This window comes from Misgurnus anguillicaudatus, chromosome 23, assembly GCF_027580225.2.
Source record: "Misgurnus anguillicaudatus chromosome 23, ASM2758022v2, whole genome shotgun sequence".
NCBI classification, from domain to species: Eukaryota; Metazoa; Chordata; class Actinopteri; order Cypriniformes; family Cobitidae; genus Misgurnus; species Misgurnus anguillicaudatus.
The window spans coordinates 1,550,563-1,577,500 of record NC_073359.2 but is presented as its reverse complement, the minus strand read 5'-3'; the positions used below and the strand labels follow the sequence as shown (position 1 = coordinate 1,577,500).

At 34.0% G+C, this 26,938-nt stretch overlaps 1 protein-coding gene across 11 annotated transcripts in view; it reads left to right on the top strand.

Annotated features, from left to right (window-relative positions):
* The window catches only part of LOC129453153 (dedicator of cytokinesis protein 3), a 171,086-nt gene that overhangs the window by 119,987 nt on the left and 24,161 nt on the right, over positions 1 to 26,938 (top strand). For all 11 annotated transcript variants that reach the window (XR_012365653.1, XM_073861348.1, XM_073861344.1 and 8 more), the window contains 10 exons: positions 10,973 to 11,054; positions 11,457 to 11,517; positions 13,065 to 13,212; positions 17,797 to 17,885; positions 18,557 to 18,682; positions 24,320 to 24,444; positions 24,801 to 24,963; positions 25,237 to 25,343; positions 26,479 to 26,650; positions 26,763 to 26,860. Coding sequence is in view for 10 of the 11 variants with exons in the window: in XM_073861348.1 (XP_073717449.1) it covers positions 10,973 to 11,054; positions 11,457 to 11,517; positions 13,065 to 13,212; positions 17,797 to 17,885; positions 18,557 to 18,682; positions 24,320 to 24,444; positions 24,801 to 24,963; positions 25,237 to 25,343; positions 26,479 to 26,650; positions 26,763 to 26,860 (1,171 nt within the window). In the remaining variant the exon portion in view is untranslated. The remainder of the gene's footprint in view (positions 1 to 10,972; positions 11,055 to 11,456; positions 11,518 to 13,064; positions 13,213 to 17,796; positions 17,886 to 18,556; positions 18,683 to 24,319; positions 24,445 to 24,800; positions 24,964 to 25,236; positions 25,344 to 26,478; positions 26,651 to 26,762; positions 26,861 to 26,938) is intronic.

Here is a 26,938-nt window from a genome sequence, read left to right as displayed (position 1 = left end):
ATATAACTCGTCAATGGTGGGGAATGAGTTAAAACATCAAAGTCTTGGAAATGGGAGCTTGCACAAATACTGCATGCGTTCAAAGGCCAAATTTGGTACATATCTGCAAAATGACAACCAGAACTACAGATAAGAGACCTTGATACGGGATTTTTTTATAACATCTGTTCCATGTATGCTGTTGAAACAAAGGTTAAGGGGGCTACAGAAACCAGAGACCCCCATTTACTTTCATAGGCTGAGGTGTGTCTCAGGGTCGATTGCTTAGGGCAATAATGTGGATAAGTACAATGAAAATAGTCTGTGCACTTTTTGAATCAGACCACTGCCCTTTTTTTCTGTTTTTTTTGCTGCATGACTCAATCTTTTCGTGCAGCGTGAATGACATCCACTGATCTATATAAATGACTGGATTGCGCATAGAACGCCTAACGTAACAGCGTGAGGTGAAGCCAGCGCAGAGTTCGAGCCGCCATCTTGGTATACCCAACCGGCAGACAGCGTCATTGACTTCCATTCAAAATCATGTTTTAAATTCACCTGCTTTACAGCGTATCAGTCACGCAAGATTATTTTTAGGATATGTGTACGTAAATTAACTGTTAATTCTGGTGTTATTTTCAATGTTTATGCTTTAATCGGGCATGAAAATGGATTTATAAAAAAACGTTAAGGTGAGTGTGTCTGCTGTGTTCTGTTAATGACACGGGTATAAATAAAGTTTTTTTGACATTCAGCTACACGGTCAGCATTATTTCTCTAAATAAGTTGAGGTAACTTGTAAGTTTAGATAACATAAAACCAACAAATGATTGCATGCACATACGGTACAAAGTATGATCATTTATTTAGATTTCAGAATGAGCACGTTTGTCATTAATTCTAAATATGCTGCGGTCTGTCTGCTGATCTATTACCGTAATGAAGATGAATGTATAATTACTGATTAAAAACTAAAATGTACAACTTTCAGTAAATAACTATGTACATGCTTAGGACGTTTGTGTTGTCATAATGTACAGGGTAACTTCAGATATAAAACCGAAGACTAGTAAAGTGATGTTTTATGATTAAAATCTGATCGCGTCCATTGATTTAATAGAACGTTTGGGTATACCAACATGGCGGCGCGGTGGCTTCACAGTTGTGACGTCATGCGCAATCCAGTCATTTATATAGATCAGTGATGACATCTCAAACCGTACTGCTTTTCTAAGCGACCAATAAAATTGGACAAACACAACCATATATTTTTAAAATATAGAGATTTTAGTATTGCACCCTTTTGATCTACTAAGTAAGCACACAGTTTTTTCAAAATATATAAAGATTGTTGCTGCTGAAATATAAAAAGCAGCAACTTCATATATGGATTTGCATAAATTGTGCTGTAAGTATTCGAGCAGTTGCAAACTCTTATGAAGAAGGTTCGTTTTCATCAACTAAACATGGTAAACTTAACATGTAGAAAATTCTTTATTACAAAGCCACAGCTTGTTTTGTGTTTCCTCCGCAGTTCAATGCGTTAATCTTAAGAGAAATGAGGCCACTGCCAGCTTTCTCCTTCGGGAGTGTTTAAATAGTAATTTATACACCTCATTAATTAAATTAGAGAAGCCTTTGTAAGCCGCTGTGAGACGGCGATGATGGCTTTAATGTTTCTGTTTGAAGCGTTTCGTCCTTTTATTGAATCCTGTAAAAGAGAAACATCCGAAAACAGAGCCGTAATTGGAAAGTGCAATGTCATCAGTTTATCATTTTACCATTTTATATAGTTTGTGTCGAAAGACAAACAGGATTATCGATCAATTTAAAGATGCAACGTTTTAGCTTAAACACATTTCTGTAACTTTTTACTTTTAACAATGCATTTTAACATCGCTTGCTGTAATTTTCTTTTATTGTCGCATTTAGATTTAAATATCTGTCTATTTGGCTATTTAAAGGGGATATTTCGCAAGACTTTTTAAGATGTTAAATGAATTCTTGCTGTCCCCAGTGTACGTATGTGAAGTTTTAGCTTTAATATCATATTAGATAATTTATTATTACATGTTAAAATTGCTACTTTGTAGAAAAATATGCCGTTTTGGGGTGTGTCCCTTTAAATGCAAATAAGCTGATCTCTGCACTAAATGGCAGTGCTGTGGTTGGATAGTGCAGATTAAGGGGGATATTATCACCTTCTGACATCACAAGGGGAGCCAAATTTCAATGAGCTATTTTTTTACATGCTTGCAGAGAATGATTTACCAAAACTAAGTTACTGGGTTGATCTTTTTCACATTTGGTAGTTTGATAGAAGTAGGGCTGTCACAATGATTAAATAATCGTCTCATCGCAATCGTTTGACCTCATCGCGATGATTTCAGATCACCACAATGATTGCACATCTCTCTGAAAACACAAGGGGGAGCTGCAGAGCCTGTATAAACGAGACAGCATTAGATTACTTTTAAAAATGTATTATATGTATATTTACTGCCAGATAAACCTTGCAAAAGATTTAATTTAAATAATCACAACAATATGTGAAAATTATTTCACAAGCAAAAAAAATTTGTATGTATGATGCAAATTTCGTAATTGTGACAGCCATAGATAGAAGCACTGGGGACCCAATCATAGCACTTAAACATGGAAAATGTCAGATTTTTATCATATCTCTTTGCTCGGTTTTCAAATACTGGTTTTCAGACAACCTATTAACTTGTCAATTTTGGCAATCTAAGTTATTGTAGGTGTATATAATTCAGTATGTACATCCCCAAAAATTTAGATTAATGTCTTTATAAAAACACAAGTGTTTACTTTTCATATACTTTAAACAACAAAGTAGAAAACACAAAAACTGTACCTATTTATGTTTCGTTGTTAGACCATCCAAGTACTGATTTCCACGACACGGCTCGAGCTGACATCTGTTGCTATAGAAACTTTCTCAGGCATCACGACTGCTATTCGCAAGTGTCTACTGTATTTGGCACCATGACTAAATCATAAACTTTTGTGGTTACAAAAATGTCTGAAACCCTACTGAAACTTTATTCATATAATATGTGTCATTCAGGGCTGTAAAACATTGCAGAAAATTTCAATATGCAACACTGTAACCTGCTTAATGGTGTGATATACAATATGCTATATGTTGGGGTTAAATTGGAATTTGACAGGCGAGGGAACTCTATAAATTTGGGGCAGAAAGTCAGCAGAGGCTCATATCAGACTAATAAAGGCTCCCAACAAAATACAATGTATCTCGTACATCAGATTATTATAAAAGTTTGTTATGTGGACATAGTAAACTTTTCTACCCTCATATTAAATGGAAAAGCCCCCAAGAGTAAGCTGCCCCGACCTGTGTGGTACTATGCAATGGAAAAGCACCATTAGTGTAATAAAAACTCTTCTGGGGGGTAGACCCCAGACCCTAACAAACCTCATTTGCTTACTATTATTTGATCATACACTAGGAGCAGTTCTGCACTCCGGCTCACCTGATAAAAATCAAAGCGGTCTTTAATAGGTTAGCATTGAAATATGTATGTATCTCATGGTCTGCAGAAACAGAGCGTTGTCTTTGTTCTGAAGGAGAACGTTCCCATGAGATATTGACACCGTGCCGATCAGTCTCACCATGGAGACAGGAAAGTTTCTTCTTCTTTATAAAGTTCTCATTTCCTCTGAGATCTTTCATGGCATGTATATGGCTCTGTTTTGAATGAGGAAATAATACACGCCTAACACGACACACAAATCGATGCGATGCTTTTTAGGTTAAACAATTTTAGGCTTTTCTGTTTTATTTTTGGTCATCTGTCTACTTTCATAATAAACATCTCTGGACTTACTCTGAATGAGACATCATGTACACACTGTAAAAATGGCTGGGTTATTTTTGACCCATGTTGAGTAAATATTGGACAGAACACACAGCCAGGTTAAAATGTATCCAAAGCTGGGTAGTTTTAACCAAACTGGTTAAACTTTTTTTTATGGCCGATGCCGATATCGATATTAAGAACGCTGTATGGCCGATATGATGCTGATATAACACAAATGTTATTACAGTAAATAAACAGAAAATTTGTGAAACTATAAAAAAAACCATTTGTTATGCATACACTAGGGGTGTGACGAGATCTCGCGAGATTACATATGTATCATGAAATTAAATATGTCATGAGATTTCTCGTGCTGGCCATTTCTCTAACAAAAGACTGCATCCTTTGGAGGTCGCATTTGTAGACTGCATACTTCATAAAGATTACAGAATATTAACAATTATAAAGTTTACTATTATATTAAGTTAATCGTATATTGTTGTAATATGCTTATGACTTGCGAATGTAATGCTCAGTTAACTGAAATTAACCAGGCTTGATGACATATGCAGCCTGCATATGCAACCTTCGGAGGATGCAGCTTTCTGTTTGAGAAACGGTCACTGTCAGCATAAAGTTACATTTCTGGATTAACCCTTTTCCAGTGCAGTGTGCATGCATTATATTCAGTCTTTTACTGCATGTGCTTTTTTGTTTGGGCTTCCAATAATGTTCGTCTACGTGTTGCGATTGTCTGTTGATCAGTGTCAGAAGTGTCTTTTATACTAGATTAAACCCTCACTCAGAGTTTACACGATTTGATTTTTGCATGTTCTTGATCAAGAATAAAAGTGGCTATATCATTTCTGTTGTAACGAATTGGACAAATATTAAATATTTAAATGTTGTTTGGTTAAAAGTAAGCGGCTAAAGTTTAGATTATAAAGTGAAAGTAACAGAAGTGGGTTGGTTAGCGCCCCCTGCAGGCATTTGTTATAACACATAATGCTGGTTTTTATTACAAAGAGTACTTATTACTGTGTTTACTTGTTTTGATACTTTATTTGAACAAATGATTATTGCATAGTCATTATTATGTAATTTTAAAGGTTATTGCTCAATTGGGTCTATTTTTATTACCAAAAATAACAAAATACTTCATTGTCAATTAGCAAAATAATTGTTAGGGACAGTCCTTGATTAGTTAAAACATTTAAAAATAAAGTGATTTTAGTTTCCCATTCATTTATTTTATCATTAGGGATTTCTTAAAAAATTAAAAAATCTTGTCTTGTCTCGTTCTCGTGAACCCAATCTCGTGTCTCGTCTCGTCAATCATTTTTTTAATGTAACATTTATAAATATACTCTTTTGAAGTACTTAAAACTATTTACAATACATAATTACTGGCAAATTGAAAAGATTTATTGGCTGATGCCAATAATATAAAAAAGGCAAATATCGGCATCTGCGATATATTGTTTTATCACTAATTATTATAACCCATGGTTGCATAACAACAACCCAACATTGGGTAATTTTTAACCCAGCATGTGTTTTGTCCAATATTTACCCAAGATGGGTCAAAAATAACCCAGACATTTTTTAAGTTCTTTATTTTAAGCAAAATATAACTTGAGATTTCTGCTGATGTCACCACTCTCATTTAGCTCCGCCCCTGCAATCACTTCCCTCCATTCTGATATAATGCTCACTTTTCACATTCCAAACCCTTTTCTGATGTATAAATTAAACCCGCCCACATTTTTCATCCATAGAAAAAAACAATAGTTGTGATATGAAAATATATAATAATAGTTTATGAATGAGGTTTTTATTTGTTTTGTTATTAAATTTAGCAGAATTTAACCTGATAATTGTTCGCTTTCCCAGCTGTTTCATTCAGGTTTCTTTTAAAGCTGTTTTATTTCTCTGTGTTATTTGGACTGTGTCGTGATTTCAAACCTGAAAGAAATATACCAGAATACTTCATATTATATAAATTGCAACAGCCGAAGAAAGCTGGCCAAGATGATTATTCAACAAAGCACCCACAGAGCCCCCCCCCCCCCCCTTCTCTCTCTCTCTCTCTCTCTCTCGCTCTCTCTCGCTCTCTCTCTCTCTCTCTCTCTCTCTCTCTCCACCCACTCCTCACGGCTTTAGCTTTGACAGGCTGATAATGGTGCTTCTGCCTCCTTCTCAAAAGCTGTCTGACCCTGGAGTGGGCCACAGGTTTCATCCAAATTTATACCATTCCTGCTCAAATTTTTTCAGTTGTAAGGAACTTTCTAGATGGTTCGACTTTTGTTATTGTTGTATGAAAACCAAGCATCATGCACAGATGAGTAATGTTGGATATTAAGACAATAAGGACCATATTTGCTATTGTAATGTCTTTAATATGTCATCCCCAAATGTTTTGTTCCTTATTTCAGTCTGCCACTTATCCAAGTATGTCCTCGTATCATGATGCAAATATATGAGCAAACTCCTAACAAATCTGGTCCTGATGGGACGACCCTGTTTTCATGCCTTATGCATGTTTTCTTCCTCTTTTCCAAATTTTAATTGTCACCATTTTCTTCTAGCATATGCTTTTATGTAGATTTTATGTAACATGTACGCAGACAACAAAATCAACAACATTAACAGCATAATAAAGTTGGCAAACGGCAAAACAATCATCCTAGAATGGTAATTGCTTAATTTATTCATGCTGCAATGCATGCTGGGAGCTCATAAAGCTTTAAAAACCAACACTGTTGTTCTGAATAAAATTGCACCTAAATCTGTTTACCTGTATTGGTATGAAGAAAAACATGATAACATTAATGGTTAATCGGTTTATGTTATTTTAATTTTCATTAACAAAAGCATTCGGTGTTTATGACAGGGCAGTAGGCACTGAGGGGGACATATTCATTTTTAAGATACAGACATATAGCCCTAAATGTTTGGGTCCCCAATGTTTGAGATGTGGTTTCGCTCTTGGTTTATGATAAAATGGTTGTGTGCCGTGCATCTCCAATCAAACAGAGATTCATTGTTTAGCCCTTCAATATTTGCACTTGTTAATTGTATTACACCACCAGTAGTTCATTTCGTCTCCTAAAACCCTTGTACTTTGCAATCCCGGATCTGTTTTGGTAAGTTTGAAAGACCATACATCAACCTAATATCATCTTTCACACACTCCAGACGTTAAGTATGTTATTATCATGTGCGCTATGAGATAGCAATCGCTACACAATAGGATTCAAACAATCGTCCCCAAGTCATTTTAACGGGAGAAAACTGGTGAAATAATAGCACTGCTTATATAAGAAGATTTTAATGAATACTTACTGTCACCAGAAGACAATACCGTCTCTTACAGGGAACTGGGAAGGTGCCTTCCAGCTACGTGATTGGTTGGTATCAGCAGAGCTGTTTTCTCAGCAGCATTTAATGTGAACATGTAAAATGTACACGTGACAGTAGAGATTCACTTCGATTCATTTTTTGCATTACATTTTTTAAGCACACTCAAATAAAAGTCATAAAATTTCAGCCCAGTCTCACGAAATTTCATTATATAGTCATGTAATTTTTTATTCTTTTTTTAACAAAATTATCACGAATTTCCGTGTTTATTCGTGATCGTATAGCGAATTCCTGTTTTCGTATGATTATCATGTATTGGTTACTCAACTGTTTTGTCGTATTTTCTTACCATTGTCGCTTCGGTTTATAGTTAGATTTACATAAAATGACATCTTTACCCAAACCCAACTCTAACCCTAACGCCAGGCGACATATAAAAAAATACATCAGAAAAAATAGTATAAACCAATGTATAAAGTGACATGCACAAACCGAATCGACAATGGTTTAAAAATAGGAAAAAACAGTTGAGTAACCAATACATGATAATCACACGAAAACAGAAATGCGTTATACCATCTCGAAAAAAAAACGCGGAAATTTGTGATAATATCACGAAAAAAGAATCAAAAAATTATTTGACTATATCACGAAAAAACCCTGTGAGACCGGGTAGAAAATTTTGACCAGTGGCCATCTTAAGTTGAAACTTAATGCGTTAACATAAATTTGTTAAAAAAAGTTGTTTTTGACTTTGTGTATGCCATATCTATTTTACAGTGAACTTAAGGTATGGATGTGGTTATTTAGTTTAGTTTTTTAATATTAACTCATTTCCCGCCAGCCTTTTTTTGAAAGTTGCCCACCAGCATTTTTTGTGATCTTCACAAAATTTTCCAAAAAAAAACTTCCAGAAAATTTTTCTTCTAAAAATATATAAACATACAAATATATCAAATGCAAGAACAGACCCTCTGCTTTCAAACAAAACGGAGAAAACTGCTTTATCCTATCTATATTTTTTTCTCTGTTTATAAACTCTTAAATATGGGTATTTTTAGAGATACGATTCAGAACGATTATCAAAACAAAAACACAGTGTAAAATTAATAAAGAATTTTTTGCTTCAGTTTTTTATAAATTAGGGAAGTGGCCATCTAGTGGATTATCGCGGTATTACAGATTAACATAAAAATTCATCAGTAACACTTTTTTTATGCAAATGTTAAATGACGAGATAACTTGTCAACAGTGTTGGGTGTAACTAGTTACTAAGTAATTAGTTACTGTAATTTAATTACTTTTCCCTTGAAAAAGTAAAGTAAGGGATTACTCTTATTTTTCTTGTAATCTAATTACAGTTACTTCTGATGTAACTTAATACTGTGTATAGACTGTAAAACAATTATGTATACTATAATACAATAGTGGATTTAACATGGTTTTAGTTTACAATTCTCACTAATAACTGGTTGATTATTATTAGCATTAATATTAATGAGATTTTGGCTGTTTATTAATACTTAATAGCACATATTAATGCCTGATTCTGCAAAACCTTATTCTACATCCTTAACCCTCCCCATTTCTACCAATACTTAAAATTAATTTTCTTTTCACACCTCGCACACAGCTCATGTCATACTATAAGCACTTTTGCAGTAGGAGCGAGTCTGTTGATGTAATCGCACATGTGGCGTCCCAGACTCCATTAGTCTGATTTGGAGCAGACAGGAAGTGTGCAGCTCCGTTTCCTGTGATCCGATTACAGCCCATTCGACTCATTCATCTCTACCTCCACACTTGAAAACAAGAGAGAAGAACATCATTATCTGTTCAAAGCACAGTTCCCTGCCATCATCTTCCTTGCATGGGATCTGGAATATTTGTTTTAATTTGTTGTCATTAAAAATAACAGCGGCCCAGAGGTTAAAGAGCATTTATATTAAAATTCTTCCACTTATGGACTTCCTTATGAAATATGTAAGGAATAATTGACGACGGGCCATTGAATTATAAGAAAATAATGCACACCCAAGGTGCCGTTACACCTCGGGTGTGCATTATTTTCAAATAATTCAAAGGACCGGAGTCAATTATTCCTCTTATACCACTGTTACCACAAACATTGCTATGGTGACTATTTTTAAAACATTTGACAAGTTAGGTGTGCAGTTATAAGAAATTAACGCATACCCACTGAACATTTCTCAGCCAATCAGAATACAGCATTCAACAGACCCGTGGTATAAATTTAATGAATACAGTGTTAAATGCTAATATTAAGTCACTTAATGATGCTCGATGACTCTAAAAGATTTCATTGTAGGTCTGTTCTGATAGTGTCATGGGGTTTTTAGAGCTGACGCATGTAATTTTATGTTAAACATTTAATACATTGAGTATTTGAGTTTGTAAAGATAAACACAGTTTCATATACCTTTCAGACACGACTGCAAGTACATTAAACCATTTATACATGTGAAGTCAATGTAACCTACTTTGATAAGTTGACATAACTTAAAAAAGCAAGTTGAAATTGTTTTACTTAATTTGTTAAGTTAAAGTAACATAAAGATGTTGATCTGCAGTGCTTTCAAATTATTTTTGAGATAGTTTTTGTATGATAACTTCACTTTGGTGCCGTGTTGTTGGGTCATTAACTCATTCCCCGTCAGCATTTTTTTTCACAAAGGTTTCACAGAATGCCTTAGAAGCAAATAAATATATAAACATACAATATATATATAAAAGTAAAGAAATTACCCTTTGCTTTCAAACAAACAAAACTGAAAAAAAAGGTTTATCCTATCATCATTTGTACTCTTTTATAACCTCTTAAATATGTGTAGGTTTCTTCAAAAATAACAAATTTTGTGCAAAAAGCTGAAATAATTGCTTTTTTGTAAAAGTGATCAAATTTAGAACGATTGTCAAAACATACACAGAGTTTAAAACGTTTTTAAATTAGTTTTTGCTTTAGTTTTTTATAAAATGGGTAAGAGCGCCATCTATTGGATAATACAGATTACCGTAAAAACTTGTCAGGGAAGTGTCATTCACTGAAAAAAAAAGATTTATTCAATTTACTAATTTTTTTAAGGTAAGTGGTCGCAAGCAATTTATTTAAAGGTGCAGTGTGTAATTTTAAAAAGGATCTCTTGACCAAAATGCAAAATTATATACAAAACTTTATTATCAGGGGTGTGTAAAGACCTTTCATAATGAACCGTTATGTTTTTATTACCTTAGAATGAGACGTTTTTATCTACATACACCGAGGGTCCCCTTACGTGAAAGTCACCATTTTGTGCCATCATGTTTCTACCGAAGCCCTTAACGGACAAACTTTTTTTACTAATTTGTCTCTGATGATGACATGTTTTTCTGGCGGTGACTACCGTAGCTTCTCTATGCGTTTCAAAAGCGAGGGGTGAGCAGTGGACTGAGTCGTTGGTTGCAATTCGCAATCTCACCACTAGATGCCGCTAAAATGTACACACTGCACCTTTAAGCTACATTTAAACAAACAAACAAAATTGTAAAACAAAACAAAAGACTTGTGTTGAAATGTAGCTTAAATAAATTGATTGCAACAACTTATCTTAACAAAAATTGAGTAAATTGAATGAATAATTTTTTTTTCAGTGTTGGCAGCGAAATGTTTTTTCTAGAATTGACCAGATAATTCGTCAATGGCGGGGAAAGAGTTAAGTTATGGTTTTCCTAACTGAACTTGTTTAATAAATACTCGCTCATGAAATCTTCATTCTCTCTCTCTTCAGTGAGAAGTTCATGGTGAGACTTAACAAAAACGGTGGGCCGAAAAATCCAGAAAAAGTTGACCGTCTCTGTGCATTGTTTACGGTGAGAACACAATTCATAAGCTCTTGTTATTGCTTAGGATTGTAAAAAACATGCTTTCAAATGGGAATTAGCACAAAGTAGTCTTTTACCCAGAAGAAATGGTTTTTAATACTTGCAAAAAATGTTATGAAGGGCTCAGTTATGTCTTATGTTAAGATATTTCTAGAAATAGACACAAATTGCTTATATATTGCAGGCATATATAGCAATACTTCACAGTTGACATGGAAAGCTCAGATAGTTTGGTCTTTAAGAAATGTCTTAACAGAAAGCAGTCATTCCAAGAGTCCTCACTAGCTTTCTAGAAGAAACAATTAAGATTTAAAACTTCATTTCTTTCCTATCAAACATCTGTCAGAGTTTGACCTAACTCATTTGCTTTTCTCATTTTCCGAAAAACAGGATCTAAGCAACAAGGACATGAAGCGAGATCTGTATATTGTGTCACAGGTCATTAGGACGGGTGAGTATCACGTTGCATGTAGCTTCTCTCTCCTTCCCACAATCCCTCGCTCGATCCATTTTCTTTATTTTGAGCCAAATGTGGCCATGAGGCATAGCATTTCCCCCGCTGCAACAATACATCTCGAGAGCTGTTACGTAAGCACAGGATTGCGTGCTCCTTTACTTTATAGAGACAGGCATGAATAGTGGAAGACATCATGTGACACTTCCCCAAATGAAAGGAAACTTTCTGGCTGTGTATAGCCCAGTCTCAAAATTGAAATCATCTCTCTATTTACATTTATCACCACTTTGTAAATTGCAAGGGGCGCAAAATATAGAAGTAACTAATGTACAGTATAAATATAGTCAGATATTTGCTGTGACGGTAATTGCATACACTGAAAAAAATGATTCATTGAATTTAATCAATTTTTTTAAGGTAAGTGGTTGCAATCAATTTATTAAAGCTACATTTAAACAAAAGTTTTATATTTTACTTTACGTTACTAATCTTTTTTGTTTAAATGTAGCTTAAATAAATTGATTGCAACCACTTACCTTAAAAAAATTTATTAAATGCAATGAATCATTTTTTTCAGTGTAAATGACGTCTCTTTGTGCGACTGCTGTTAACTTTTGGCACAATTGTTGCACCACTAGTGGTACCAAATGGAATTGCAGTTTGTTTATTCACTGTAAAATAGATTTGTTGTTTTAACTTTAAGTTTTCTTGTTGCCTTGAATACATTCAAAATTTTAACTTAGTTAAAATTACATTTTAAAATAATGTTAAGTCAACTAATATTTTAAGTTAAATTAACTCAAAGGCAGCACAAACACTAACTTTTTAAGTTGAAATTCCTGTTTACAGAGTTTGTAATAATTTAATTCGAAGTTATCATTTTTATTTTAGCATTTTATTTTCAATTTCGTGACATATTTTAATTAATACATTTAAAATTGGCAGAAATAACCTTTCATATTAACCAACAGAATCTGTATAAAAAATGCAGTTTTTCTGGTTCCACAAATGGACCAGAAAGTAAACACTGTGGCTTTCAAATGTACATAACATAACATACTTTAACAGTAACCAATAAACAGTATCTGTATAGTTCATAGCAGGTGCATATTCAATTCAATTTTCAATTCAATTTTATTTATATAGCACTTCTTACAATTGTTTAATTGTTTCAAAGCAGCTTTACATTAATAGATGCAGAAAAAAACAGAAAAATTAAACATAAAATAAGCAGCAGAATACAGCGGTTAAGATTAACCATACTAGTGAGCGTAGTAAAAATGTAACGCATATAAGAAGGTGCTAAGTTAAGCCAATGTCAGCAGACTCCCCAGGGGTTGAAAGAAAAACCCTGTGGGGAAAAGTCCTAGGAGAGGAAAAAACCCTTGGGATAGAGCCAGTCATAGCTTATTCTATAGAGGATATATTGTATAATAGGTATGATTTTTACCATTTTATGGGGATTAAAACATAACATATATGTATGTATACACGGATAAGTAGATTATGACATTATTCACACAATGATTTCTGTTGTACAGGGCGGATGTTGCTCAACGACTCAAAGAAAGGCCCTCCTCACGTCCAGTACCGCCGACCGTACGGATGTGCCGTGTTAGCCATGAGCGACATCCTTCAGACCATCTCTGAACTCAAAGAAGAAAAAGACTTTGTGCTCAAAGTTTACACGTAAGTCTCTAAGCACTTCAGATTCATTAAGTCTCTATGATTGATCCATGTTTGTCATGAATTGTACATTAGACCCTACATGCATGATAAATTGCTACTTGGTTTATCGAATTCACAGTCTTGACAAAGCACTTGAGTTGATGGATAAAACTGCTTAATAATATATTAACCTCTCTATTCTAACTATTAGCGGACTGGGAATTATTATAGAGTCGCTTGTTTGAGCTGAACATGCTGTAGACAAAAGTTCATGTAAAATTCATGGAAATGATGCCTCCCTCGTTCAAATCAGATTTATTTTACCATGAATGACAAGATGCTTTCTCCAACATTGATCTTTAAAATTTCTGTTTTAAAGACACAAATATGCTTAACCTTACAGGGAAACTAACCAAAAGAGCCACTATTATAATAAGAAAACAACTCTGGTTCTGAACCTAGTGAGCCGTCTGCCTAAAATGAATTTTAAAGTGTCATAAGCTGGGTTTTTATCATACCGAGCCCCTAAGGTGACATTGGAGTAAAAAAAACAAAAGTTTAGTTTCATGGGCTCACCTGAAACTTTCGCATGCTCACTTTTTTCTTGCATACGCGATAGTTTCACGTGCGCGCGCGATAGTTTCGCACCATAGTTTCACGTGATAGTTTCACGTGCTCGCGCGATAGTTTCATGTGCACACGCGAAACTAAACTTCATTTTTGCTCCATGTTCCCTTAGGGGCTCCTTATTATCGAAACGTGAAGGGAATCTTTTTAAAAATGTGCAAAATACAAAAACAAATGCGAATTAGGTGCGTTTCCATCAAGTTGTTTCAACGAATGACGGTGGGATTGGTAATTTAGTGACCAACAGTAAATAATACAAGGCACGCTTAGAAAATGGGGACAGGACTGTATTTAGTTACGATTAAAAAAATTTTTTTTACCAGCAGTTAAGACGACATCAGCTGATACAGCTAGACGATCAGTAACGTGGGTTTAATGTTCGCTATGTCAGAATTTATTTGGCCAATGCGTTTCCATCTTCCATTATTAACTCTTTTTCGCAAAGTCAAAAATCACCTTAAGCGAGTGAACGTAAAAACGTTTTTGTGATATTAAAGGATTTTTTTCCCGAGATTCACTTCGTATGCAATACTTCAAAATTTGGCCAAACTGTAAGAAAGTATTGTGTACGTGTGTACTCGAGGTTAATACAATCCCATAATGCTTTGCAACATCTGTGAAAAATAAATAAAGTTAATAGAAAGGTTGATTATAAATATTCTCACATTTCATTAAATACTGCAAGTATTTTATGCATTATTTTTATATGCTATGAAGATTTTTGTTTATTACTGTATAGTATTTTGCCATTAGCTTAGCCAAAGGCTAACATCAAACCAAAGTTACTTTAAGAAAGTGATGTTCGCAACACCTCCTGGCAGTTATTCCAGTCATGCAAGACTAAAGACATATCTACTCGAGTGATATCTCTAAAATCACGTGCTAAAATCATATTTCTGTTAAAGGTGCAGTGTGTCTATTTTAGCGGCATCTAGTGGTGAGGTTGTGTATTGCAACCAACGGCTCAGTCCACTGCTCACCCCTTACTTTTGAAACACATAGAGAAGCTACTGTAACCACCAATGGACAAATATGTCATCTTCTAAGACAACTTAGTAAAAAAGTTTGTCCGTTAAGGGCTTCTGTAGAAACATGGCAGCACAAAATGGTGACTTCCAAGAAAGGGGACCTTCGGTGTATGTAGATAAAAACGTCTCGTTCTAAGGTAATAAACACATAAGGGTTCATAATGAAAGGTCTTTATACACCCCTGATAATATTGTTTTGTGTATTATTTTGCATTTCTATCAAAAGATTCTTCTAAAAATTACACCCTGCACCTTTAATTAAAAAACGACATTGACAATTAAAGCTCAAATTGTGCAAATAAACACCTTTACTTGAAGTGGTTTCAACTACTGCGCATGCACACGGGTTGGCAAGTGGCTTATGCAACTCAACAGAGCCGTTTGTAACAGAAAATCCACAACACACAGCAAAGTACTGTATCTAAAGTCTGTCCCCACACGGACCCGCTATCTCCATCACAGACTTTCATTACCTCTGTGTGCAGCCATGCAGTACGCCCTCCTCTGTTTTATAGTCTGTGCAACTGACAGAACCGCTTACATGAGAGAAGAACTCCATAAAGGAAAAATACAAGTTATGTCTGTGTAAGAGAAAAAAGAAGAAAAAGGTTTAAAAACCCCAGCAATCATAATGGCACACAATCATGTTGTATTAAGCCATCAGTTTTTAGTAAAGTAAACAATCAGGGCTTTTCATTTGTTTTTCTTATGTTGATTTATTGCTTTGGTGAACCCTGGCTGTGCTCTGTCAGTAAAGATTATTTTTCTAACATTGTGTCTGATAGGATGTTGAAAGGAGATGAAATTAAACAATGCCGTCATTTCATTATTGCATTAATACAGGCCTCATGGAATGCAAAAGTCTTACCATATGGAGCTACCAATAGAGTGAGAAATTATATTTTTAAATATAATTTAAAATATATATTTCAAAATGTATGAATTATTTATATCTATTATAATATAATATAATATAATATAATATTTTGAAATATGTTTACAAAAATTTATTTTTTAACCAATTTGTTTTTGTACATTTTTTGTATATTTTGAAATATTCAATTTATATTCATGTTGCACTGGAAGAAAAACTTTGTATGTTATAAGCCTGTAAGCATAACAATTAAATTATAAATATAAAAATATATGTTCAACTGCAAAAAATATACTTTATTTTATATTTTATTAGTGCTGGGCAAAGATTAATCGCGATTATATATATGTATATATTTATTTTAACACACACACATACATGTATACATTTCAGACATTTTTAAATTATATATAATTTTTTTATTTATTAATTTCTTTATAATATATAGAATATATAACATTTTAAATTATATATATATATATTTCTTTAATTCTTAAATACATCAGTGTGTGTGTATTTATATACACTGAAAAAAATGATTCATTGAATTTAATCAATTTTTTTAAGGTAAGTGGTTGCAAGCAATTTATTTAAGCTACATTTAAACAAAAGTTTTATATTTGATGTTACTTTACTAATCTTTTTTTGTTTAAATGTAGCTTAAATAAATTGATTGCAACCACTTACCTTAAAAAAATTGATTAAATTCAATGAATCATTTTTTTCAGTGTATATATACATAAAAATTACACATGGTAAACACAAATATACTATGCAAAAAATCACTTTTATTTTGAATACGATTAGTTGCGACGTCTTTGCAAAGCACTATATTTAATACAAACATTTTATACAAACTTTTATATTTTGGCCAGGAAAATATATATTTTGCCATATAAAATTAGTTTTAAAATTAGAAATATATTTGTTACCCCTAAAATACATATTCAAATATATGTTATAAATTTAAACATTTATAAAGTTATATTTAATTAAGCAAAATGCTTAATTACAAAATGTGTTTAGCATAAAAGATTTTTTTTTTGCCATGTATGTATGCAAGTATGAAGTATGCATTATGTGCACATGTATGTGCATTTATGTGTATGAAGGTATGCTAGTTATGTGGGGACATCTAGTGGAAGACTAGATAGTGAACATAATGCTATGGCAACCAAACCTGGCCGCAGTCCCCATTCAGCTACTGTATGCAGTTCAGTCAGTCAGCTTTGCTGTGAAATCTCCTTCATGTTCTGTAATTTAGCACTTTATGCATCAAGATTATGTGAAAACCGAAAGATGGCTTTCCTCGCGTGTTTGGTGTAAAGCCGTTGCGACCCTGCGAGTGACAGACCAGAACCTCCCCTGATGCCCTTGGAACCAGTCGCTGCGACAGTTAACCAGATGGACTCTGCGGGAGTTTCCACAAAGCATCTGCCCGCTCACCCATCGCTAAAACTAGCGTTAGCTCACTGAGATCCCTTTCAGCTTGGGTTTAGTCACGACTGGATCAGGCATTAACAACATCAGTTCCCCTCAGGCCAGAAAGCTGCCGTTCTCAAACCTCCATCAGATCGCCCGCAGCCATTTAGCAGGAATGGACCATATGGCTCTGTTCCTTTACCTGAAAGTACCACAAATCTCAGATTTTAAGCTGATTTTCTTCTTAGGTGATGCTTGGTTGTACTTGTTTTTCCACATGATCAATACGTGACCCTGTCTGTGGAGCATTGATGTTTGACTTCAATCTTTGACATGACCTTACTCACTCAAAGATATCAAGGGTTATATTTTGGTTAGAAATCAAGGTTATATATTTCAAATCCGACTTTTCCCCAATAATTTGTTGAGCATCATTATGCTTGTATTGCTATGCTAGAGTATACCCACATTGGGTGTTGTGCTAAATGAATAAATCTCTTTGACTAGATAAAAGTTGAGATTTGTTTTGAAGATCAGTAATGCACATACTGACAGATTACATTTTTGACTTCCAGTAATGCACATCTGGGAATGACTGGAATACTGATACAAGCTTTATCTGATAATGTTGTCCCTGTCTATCTTGTCTCACAGTTGTAACAATGAGAACGAGTGGTACCAGATCCACGAGAACATTATCCGCAAGTCCAGTACCAAATACACGGCGCCCAGCACTAACTACGGTAAGTGCACTTAAAACCTGCCATTAGTATTACGTGAATAACATCCAGCTTCACTGTAGTCCTTATAAAAGCCTGTGAATCATCTCATTTTGTTGGCATTATGCTGAATCACTGTATTGATGTCTGGTGGTCAACTTTGAAGGGGCGTAAGTGTTCAAAACTCCCACAAAATATCTGCAAAATTAATTTCCAAATGTATCAATTCCCTTCAAAAGACGTATATTAACCCAAGAGCCATTTTGGGAATGTCCCAAATATGTGCCATGTTTGAGTCAATGGAAAGGAATCCTGAAGGTGGCGTTCGGTGGCAATTGGCACATCAGCTGTTCAAATTAAGAGTTCATACGACCACCGAAGGGATAGCCTGAAAAAATTTGGATCGGGATGAACGGAAAACCCTTCCAGCTGGGAATCAGGGAAGCCAGGCAATCGGAATGACTGATTACAGCGGGCGGGCTGGCGTGTTCAATTTAATGAAGGATTGATGCTAGTGGGGTGCCAGGCCATTAGCGGCATTGTAAACGCGAAACAATGTCTTGATTGAATTGAATTGTTGCAGTTACTGGCACCCTTTGGTACCTCACTGAAACATAGTCATATTTTCGTAAATAATAACAAGGTATTTGCAGATGTCTTAATAAAGTCATCTCACGTTTCTTCTCGTCGCGCAGGTCTGATCATCTCTCTGCAGTTGCTGCGAGGCGACATAGAGCAGGTACGCAGGGAAAACCCCATGATATTCAACCGCGGAGTGGCAGTCACACGCAAACTGGGCTTTCCTGATGTTATCATGCCAGGTAAGTCCTAAAGGACCTAATATGAACTCTTTTGGTGGAAATGTGTATTTTTGAAGGAGTACTGCACCTGTGAGAGCTACTTTTCTGCCAGTGTAAGATACTCTACTGTAGGTGTTTTTCTATGCAGGTGCTTGCTTACTGGACCAAGTCTATAATAATCTATAGCTACTGTAAGTCTAGGGTTTTATTGCCCATCTGCTTGGTGACAGTGTGGTCATGGGCACATCTGCCCATAACAAGAACAATAATGTGGGTATCATTATAAATGTAAGCATCTAAGGTTAAGTGGTTTGCTTGCATTAGTTCTGGACAGATAAGGTCACGATCATTGGCATTTTGAATCAGGCTTGTACCAACATGACCCACAGACTGCACTAACTGTCCCCTCCATGCCCCCTGTGAAATCAGCTGGACCCTTGCCACGTCAAAGCTGAATTACAAAATCTCTTCCCAGTGATTCAGTAGGCGTCTCTAAAGTGTTGTTCTGATCACGCTGTGTACGTAAAGAGTTTTTGACTCTTTGGACTCCAGAGTCAAATCCCACCAATCCTATTGTCAGTGTAATGCTGTACAATATCTCCTCTCTTCATCTGTAATGTCAAGCATCTGTCTTGTAATCCCAATGCACCCTTAGGTAGATTAATGGGTTCCATATTTGTTGTTAAAATTCGCCTCTGAGGTTCCCTGTTCTTCCCAAGATGTTTAATGAAGGGTTGATCATCTGCATATTGAGCAGGCATGTAGTTTAACTATAATCACAGACAAGGCTCTGCTTCTTAACCTGATAAGGAACACTGTGCCGTACATGGCACACCCACCCCCCTCGAAAGTGAGGCTGCATAAACTTCATTGTAACTTTGAAGCATTAAATATTCAAAATATAGGGTCATGCAGCACATCGATTGAAAGCTTAGACTCTCAGGATTCCATAAAGCGCACATACAAAGCATAAGCATGATTTATAGCAGTCATAAAACTGTAATCTAGTTGTTAGTTACCTGAACTGGGCAGCGCGGTTTAAGTTTCTTTACTTACCATCAAAATCTTCCCTTTATCAGCTTCGGTGAAATTGTCCAAAACAAATTGATCATAAATCCCCAAGAGTCTAAGGAAATGGAATATCTAAGCCTTTTAATCCATAACGATTTATTCGCCTCACGATCTTGACGTTTCTGACCGAATTGCGAAATAAAAACTGTAAACAATTGGTTCACTACCAGACATTCGTTCGACTCTTACTTCTCATTCAAGACTTATAATCCTATATTTGGGTGTTGCGTTTGTGGAGGAAAGTCAAACGAATCAAATACGCCCTCTTGTGGAATTTCAGCCATTTCATAGGAGGTTAAATTTAGCATTTTGGCATACTAATAAGTCAATACACTTCAGAGAGACAAAGATTCATGTGGGGTTTCTATTTTTACAGAATAGATTTTTAACTCTTTCCCCGCCATTGACGAGTTATCTCGTCAATTAGGAGAAAACATTTGCATAAGTCTTACTGATGAGGTTTTATTTTAATTTTTTTAATTTAATTTTTTTAAATTACTAATTTTAAACTCTGTGTATGTTTTGATAATTGTTCTGAATCTGACTCACAAAAATGCAATTATTTCAGCTTTTTGCTAAAAAAAAAACATTTTTAAGAAAAAATCTCAGATTTAAGAGTTTATAAGCAGAGAAAAAAAATATAGATAGGATGAAAAAAAATTGTTTGTGATTATTGTTTGTTTGAAAGCAAAGGGTCTGTTCTTTCATTTAATATATATGTATGTTTATGTTTTTAGGAGAAAATTTTCCTGGAAGACATTTTGTGAAACATTTGTGAAAATCACAAAAATGCTGGCAGGCAACTTTTAAAAAAAAATTCTGTCAGGGAATGAGTTGATCTAATTTAAATGATTATTGGATAAATACATGTTATATAAAATTAGTAATAAGTAAAAAAACAAGATCTTTCTCATGATTTGCGTATTAATAGCACGCAGTGTGACTAGTGCAATAAATATATGTTTTTTGCGTGCATAGTTTCTCTTTTTTTTACCATTCTCGCTTGGGATGGTTTTAGAACAACTTTTCGTTACATAAAACGACACAAACCCAATTCTAACCCCAACTCCAAGTGACCATGGTTCAAAAATAGACAAAAACATGGAGAAACCTATATATTAAAAACATCCTAAAGCAAATCCAAAATCTTACCCCAAACCCAAGTGACAATGGTTTAACAAACAGAAAAATATTGAGAAACCCAATACATAACCAATGCAATTTCCCTAGCGTCCCTACCCTAATCGACGCAGTTGCATTGTTATAGTTTTCACTGGGAACAGCTTATTACATATTGCTTACTAGTTTATCGACTGTTATTATACATAAACCAAGCATGAACAACAACTGTAGAAAAATAACTTTTGATAGCTGACAAATTTTCAACAACTCAACACAATATTTAAAATCCTACCCATCTGCTATAGCTTCTCACGCTTGTACAACAAGCAAGTTTGGATGTTTTTCATGTTTTCAGCTAGTTGCTGTTTTTCTTGGAAGGAGTTTGTGGTTGTTCACTGAATAGAGAGCTTTATGTGGACTTTACAAACCCAGACAGCTCAGAAGCACTGGAGAAAGGACTGTGGCTGTTACCCATTACAGAAAGCCTCTGAATGCAGGGATGCAATCCAGCGAAACACCAGCGCTTACTGAGAACACAGCCTGCTGGTGCCAGATAACATTTGTACCGTGGTGTGGAACTGTAAAATACTGTCAGCCAAACAGACACGCGAACAAGGGTTTAGTCTTTCGCAGTCTGCTGTTTGGTCTATCCAGCGTTTCTGAATGGAGCTGTGGCCATTTCCCTTGCTGTTAGAGTTCTTATGGGGCATTGAATGTAAAATAAAGCCTGTTTGTTTGAAATTATCAAATATCAAACAAGGACATTTATCATATTTTTAATAAGATATTTACTAGCAATACTATTGTAGCTTATAATGGTCTGTAAGATTGTAATTGCAATGTTAAATGAATAGTGCTATTAAGCAAATACACTGTACAATAAATGTCTGTAATAGCGTTTAATATTACCATACAGATAAAACAGCAAATGCAAAATTGTGTTTAGTCACAAAGGCCTTTCTTAAAATGTAAAGTTGATCTTGGGCAAAAATTATCCTCCCAAATCTAGCAAGCTATTTCTGGTACATTACACACAAATTGAGCATTAGCTTTATTGCAAGATATCTTGGGAAGGTCATTTTTCTTCATTACCATTCTCCTTTATGTAAAAAAAAATATACACCACGATAAAGATATTTAAGTAATTTCTGGTATGGGAGCAAATTTAGGCTATGCTTAAAGTATAAACCCAAGTATAGATCACCACACTCATAACTGTCTGCATATTCAGCTGTGGGCTGAATGTTAACACAAATAATTTTTAGCAGCATTCCAAAGGAGAAAGCATTCCCAATTTTCTGTTATTACGTCAACTGCAATGGAAAGAAATCACGTTAAGCCCCCAGAACTTCTTCTGCTAACAGCAAAAAACTTTTTTCCTATACCTGAGCAGACAGGAAAGATCTGAGTGCTAGAAATAATATATTCTTATTCTTTTATATGACTGATCTATTGGCCTACCATCATCGTGATGCTTTTAATTTAAATTGTTAAAACTTTAATTTCCATAAAAAATGTATAATATAGTATTCAATAACTCTCAAGGCTTTTTTTCTCCCAAGGACTTTTTTCACAATCTTCTAGGAGATTTTTTTCAATCCCTTGGGAGTCAGCTGACATTAACTTAACTTAGAAATATGTTACGTTACGTTACATTTACGTTACATTATTACTCCGCTTACTGGTTTGGTTTAATCTTAGACACTGTACTTTGCTACATTGTTGTCCTATGATTTTTCTGTGATGTCTTCCTGATTTTATTAACTCATTTCCCACCAGCCTTTTTTTAAGTTGTCCGCCAGCATTTTTTGTAATTTTCAGAAGTTTCACAAAATGCCTTTCAGGAATTTTTTCTTCTAAAAATATATAAACATACAAATGAAAGAACAGACCCTCTGCTTTCAAACAAACAATAAACAAACCAAACAGGAAAGAAAAAACCATTTCATCCTATCTATATTTTTTCTCTGCTTATAAACTCTTTAATATACCGAGCCCCTAAGCTGAAATTGGAGTAAAAATAAATCTAAAGTTTAGTTTTCCGTGCGCACATGTGAAACTTTCATGTGCTCACGCGAAACCTTCATGTGCAGTTTTTTTTAAGTTTTTTAAATTAAATCAAGTTTAGTTTTGCATGCTCACGTGAAACTATCGCATGTGAAAGCAAAAGTTTCACCTACGCACGCGATAGATTCACGTGCGCACGCGATAGTTTCACATGCGCACGCAAAAGTTTCACGTGCGCACGCAAAAGTTTCACGTGCTCACGCAAAACTAAACTAAATTTTATTTTTGCTCCATGTCCCCTTAGCGGCTCCTTATAAATACAGGTATTTTTCTTCAAAAATATATTTTTTAGCAAAAAGCTGAAATAATTGTATTTTTGTAAAGGAATTTTGTTAAAGATCAGATTTAGAATGATTATCAAAACATACACGAAGTTTAAAATTAGTAAATTCTTTTTTTGCTTCAGTTTTTTACAAATTGTGGCCATCTAGTGGACAATCACTGTTTTACAGATTAACATAAAACTCATCAGGAACACATTTTTTTATGCAAATGTTTTCTCTTAATTGACGAGATAACTCCAAGAGCCCAGGGTCACATGTGAAAAAATATGATATTTTCTCTAGCCACTGAGTGCAGATTTGCGTCTACAGTGTTTAGCCGGACAAATGATTTGACCTTTGAATGGAAATAGCTTCTATTACACAAAAGGATTTAAAAGTGGAGCTAAATTTACTGTGCTTGGTCCATCTAAACCTAAAGTCTCGCAAAAGCTTGAACAAAGAAAAACATGTAGGTGTAAGAGCAAGAAAAACTGAACTTTATCTAACTTAATAGAAAACCTCCAAACTGATCTCACAGTAACATCTACCAATTTTGAATGAAACTCCACCCAATGTCACTGGGGTGAAAGCAGATCATTCAAATTAGCCACGCCAAATGAAAAAAACCTGCCAAAACCAGCATAAGCTGGTGAGCTGGTTTTAGCTGGTCTGGTGTAACGAGCTGGTCTAGCTGTGTTTTGGTCACTTTTAAAGCTGGTCTAGCTCGACTTAGCTGGTCAGACTGGAAAACCAGCTGACCCACCAGCTTGACCAGCTTTGCAAAGCTGGAAGGACCAGCTTAAACCAGCAACTGCCACCTTAAACCAGCTACCAGCTCATGCTGGTCTTTTTCGGTAGGGTAAGTATGTACATATTGTCATGGGATTGTGTTAAAATGTCTGTTAATGAATGCAGTTTTTTCACCTGACAATGTGATCTCATTAGTATTCGTGGGCAAGAGTTGAAACAGATGTTTTGTGTTTTAATGTACGTAAAACGTTAGCATATAGCAGATTTAGCAAACTTGATGATGTGACTTTGAAGAGGTTCATTGAGAGAATACTGGAGTGCTAAGATAAAACTACTCAATGTCTCAAACAAATGATGTAAACAACCTTTTGTTTTTTATGTTTAGGTGATATACGCAATGATCTCTACCTCACACTGGAGAGAGGAGACTTCGAGAGGGGCGGCAAGAGCGTTCAGAAGAACATTGAGATCACCATGTATGTGCTTTATGCTGACGGCGAGATCCTGAAGGTACGTCAAACTATTTGTGATACTAGATCCTAGTCATAAGGGTGATTTATACTTCATCCGAAAGCTAAATAAACAAGCTTTCCATTGATTTATGGTTTAATAGGATATTTGGTGCAAAAAAATACAATATTGAGGAAATTATTTTTTTAAGTTGTCCAAATGAAGTCCTTGGAAGTTTTCATGGAATGTGATCTTTACTTAATACCCAATGATTTTTGGCATAAAAATCGATCATTTTCATCCATACAGGCGCTACTTGTGCATGGTTTTGTGAAATCAAAGTCAAAATTAACTTCAAAACTACATAAAAGCCATTTATTAAAGAGCGGTTTCTGTTTCATCTAATTTTTTATCAGGATTGCATTAGTCTGGGCTCAGGAGAGCACACCATCAGTGAATATCGCTCTTTTGTCCTCTACCACAACAACAGTCCACGCTGGAGTGAGGTCGTCAAACTGCCCATTCCCATTGACCGATTCCGGGGGTCGCATCTGCGCTTCGAATTCAGACACTGTTCAAGTAAAAATGCATCACTTTCAATAAATAACTATAGCGGTTGCATGAATTGTACCAGATAGAGAAGTAAATTCAGGCAGTAAGTGTCTAGCTTACAAGTGTTTTAATACTGCAGCAGATTTCGGCACCAAACTCTCAAAATGTTAAAAAAATGTGTGACTTTATGTCCTTTCCAATGCACATGAAGTGTTATAATCTGTCTAAATAACCCCAAAGTGCTTCTACTTGGCAACCAAATTGAACAATATTTCTGATAAGTATGCTGTATGTTCACAGCAAAGGACAAGGGGGAGAAGAAGCTTTTCGGCTTTGCTTTTACTCCACTAATGAGGGAAGATGGCACCACGCTGTCGGATGAAAGTCATGAGCTTTACGTCTACAAGGTGAAGACAACATCTGCTATGACTTTGCTGTTATTCAATTATGCAATAATTACAACACCCATAATGATAATAATGATAATAATAAGGATAATAATGATAATAATGCCAATAATAATAATAATAATAATAATAATAATTATTATTATTATTATTATTATTATTATTACTTTTATTATTGGCATTATCATTATTATTATTAGCATTATTACTACTATTATTATTATTATTATTGTATAATACTTATTGATAAATTGCTTATGTATTATTTTGTATTATTATTATTATTATTATTATTATTATTATTATTATTAGTATTATTACTATTAGTATTATTATTGCAAATACAAAATAATACATAAGCAATTTATCAATAAATATTATATACTTATTGATAAATTGCTTATGTATTATCTTGTATTATTATTATTATTATTATTATTAATATAATTATGTATTATGTTGTATTATTAATAATAATAATAATAATAATAATAATAATAATTATAATAATAATAATAATAATTATAATATTATTATTATTATTATTATTATTATTATTATTATTATTATTATTATTATTATTATTATTAATATAATATTTATGTATCGTTTTGTATTATTATTATTATTATTATTATTATTACTATTACTTTTATTATTATTACAAATACAAAATAATACATAAGCAATTTATCAATAAGTATTATATACCTATTCATAAATTGCTTATGTATTATTTTGTAGTATATTATTATTATTATTATTATTATTATTATTATTATTATTATTATTATTATTATTAGTAGTAGTAGTAGTAGTAGTAGTAGTAGTAGTAGTAGTGTTATTATTATCGTATAATACTTATTGATAAATTGCTTATGTATTATTTTGTATTTGTATTATTATTATTATTATTATTATTATTATTATTATTAAATAAATAAATAATGCAACTATTTTAAAAATATAATACTTCTTAAATAACATTATTTAAAATAATTACTTATGTATTATTATTTTTAAAATAGTTGTAATGTAATATTATAAACATGAGCAAATGATAAATATTTGAAATCCTTTATATCATGTTTTTTGTTGAAATTTAATTGTTCTCTGTCTTGTGTGTATGAATCAGTGTGATGAAAACACCACCTTCAGTAACCACGCATTGTACCTTGGTCTGCCGTGCTGTAAAGATGACTTCAACGGATGCCCGAACATCCCATCCAGCCTTATATTTCAGCGCAGCACCAAGGAAACACTCTGGATTTCAACTCAACTCTCATCCACTAAACTAACACAGAACGGTAGCTTATTAACACCTTATACGTATTTTATTACATAGTTATAACAACATTTTATAAAAGCTTAAATTTCTCAACTATCCAAGTTTTAACAGGCTCTCATTATGTTTTTAAGTTGATCTGCTAGCTTTGTTAAAGTGGAAAGCACATCCGGACCGCGTAATGGACATTTTGGGTCGATTGCGACACGTCTGCGGGGAGGAAATTGTCAAAGTTAGCGTTCTGTCTTATTATTATTATAATTTTTTTAGATAATTATTATCATTTTTATTAATGTGACATTTGTTTTCC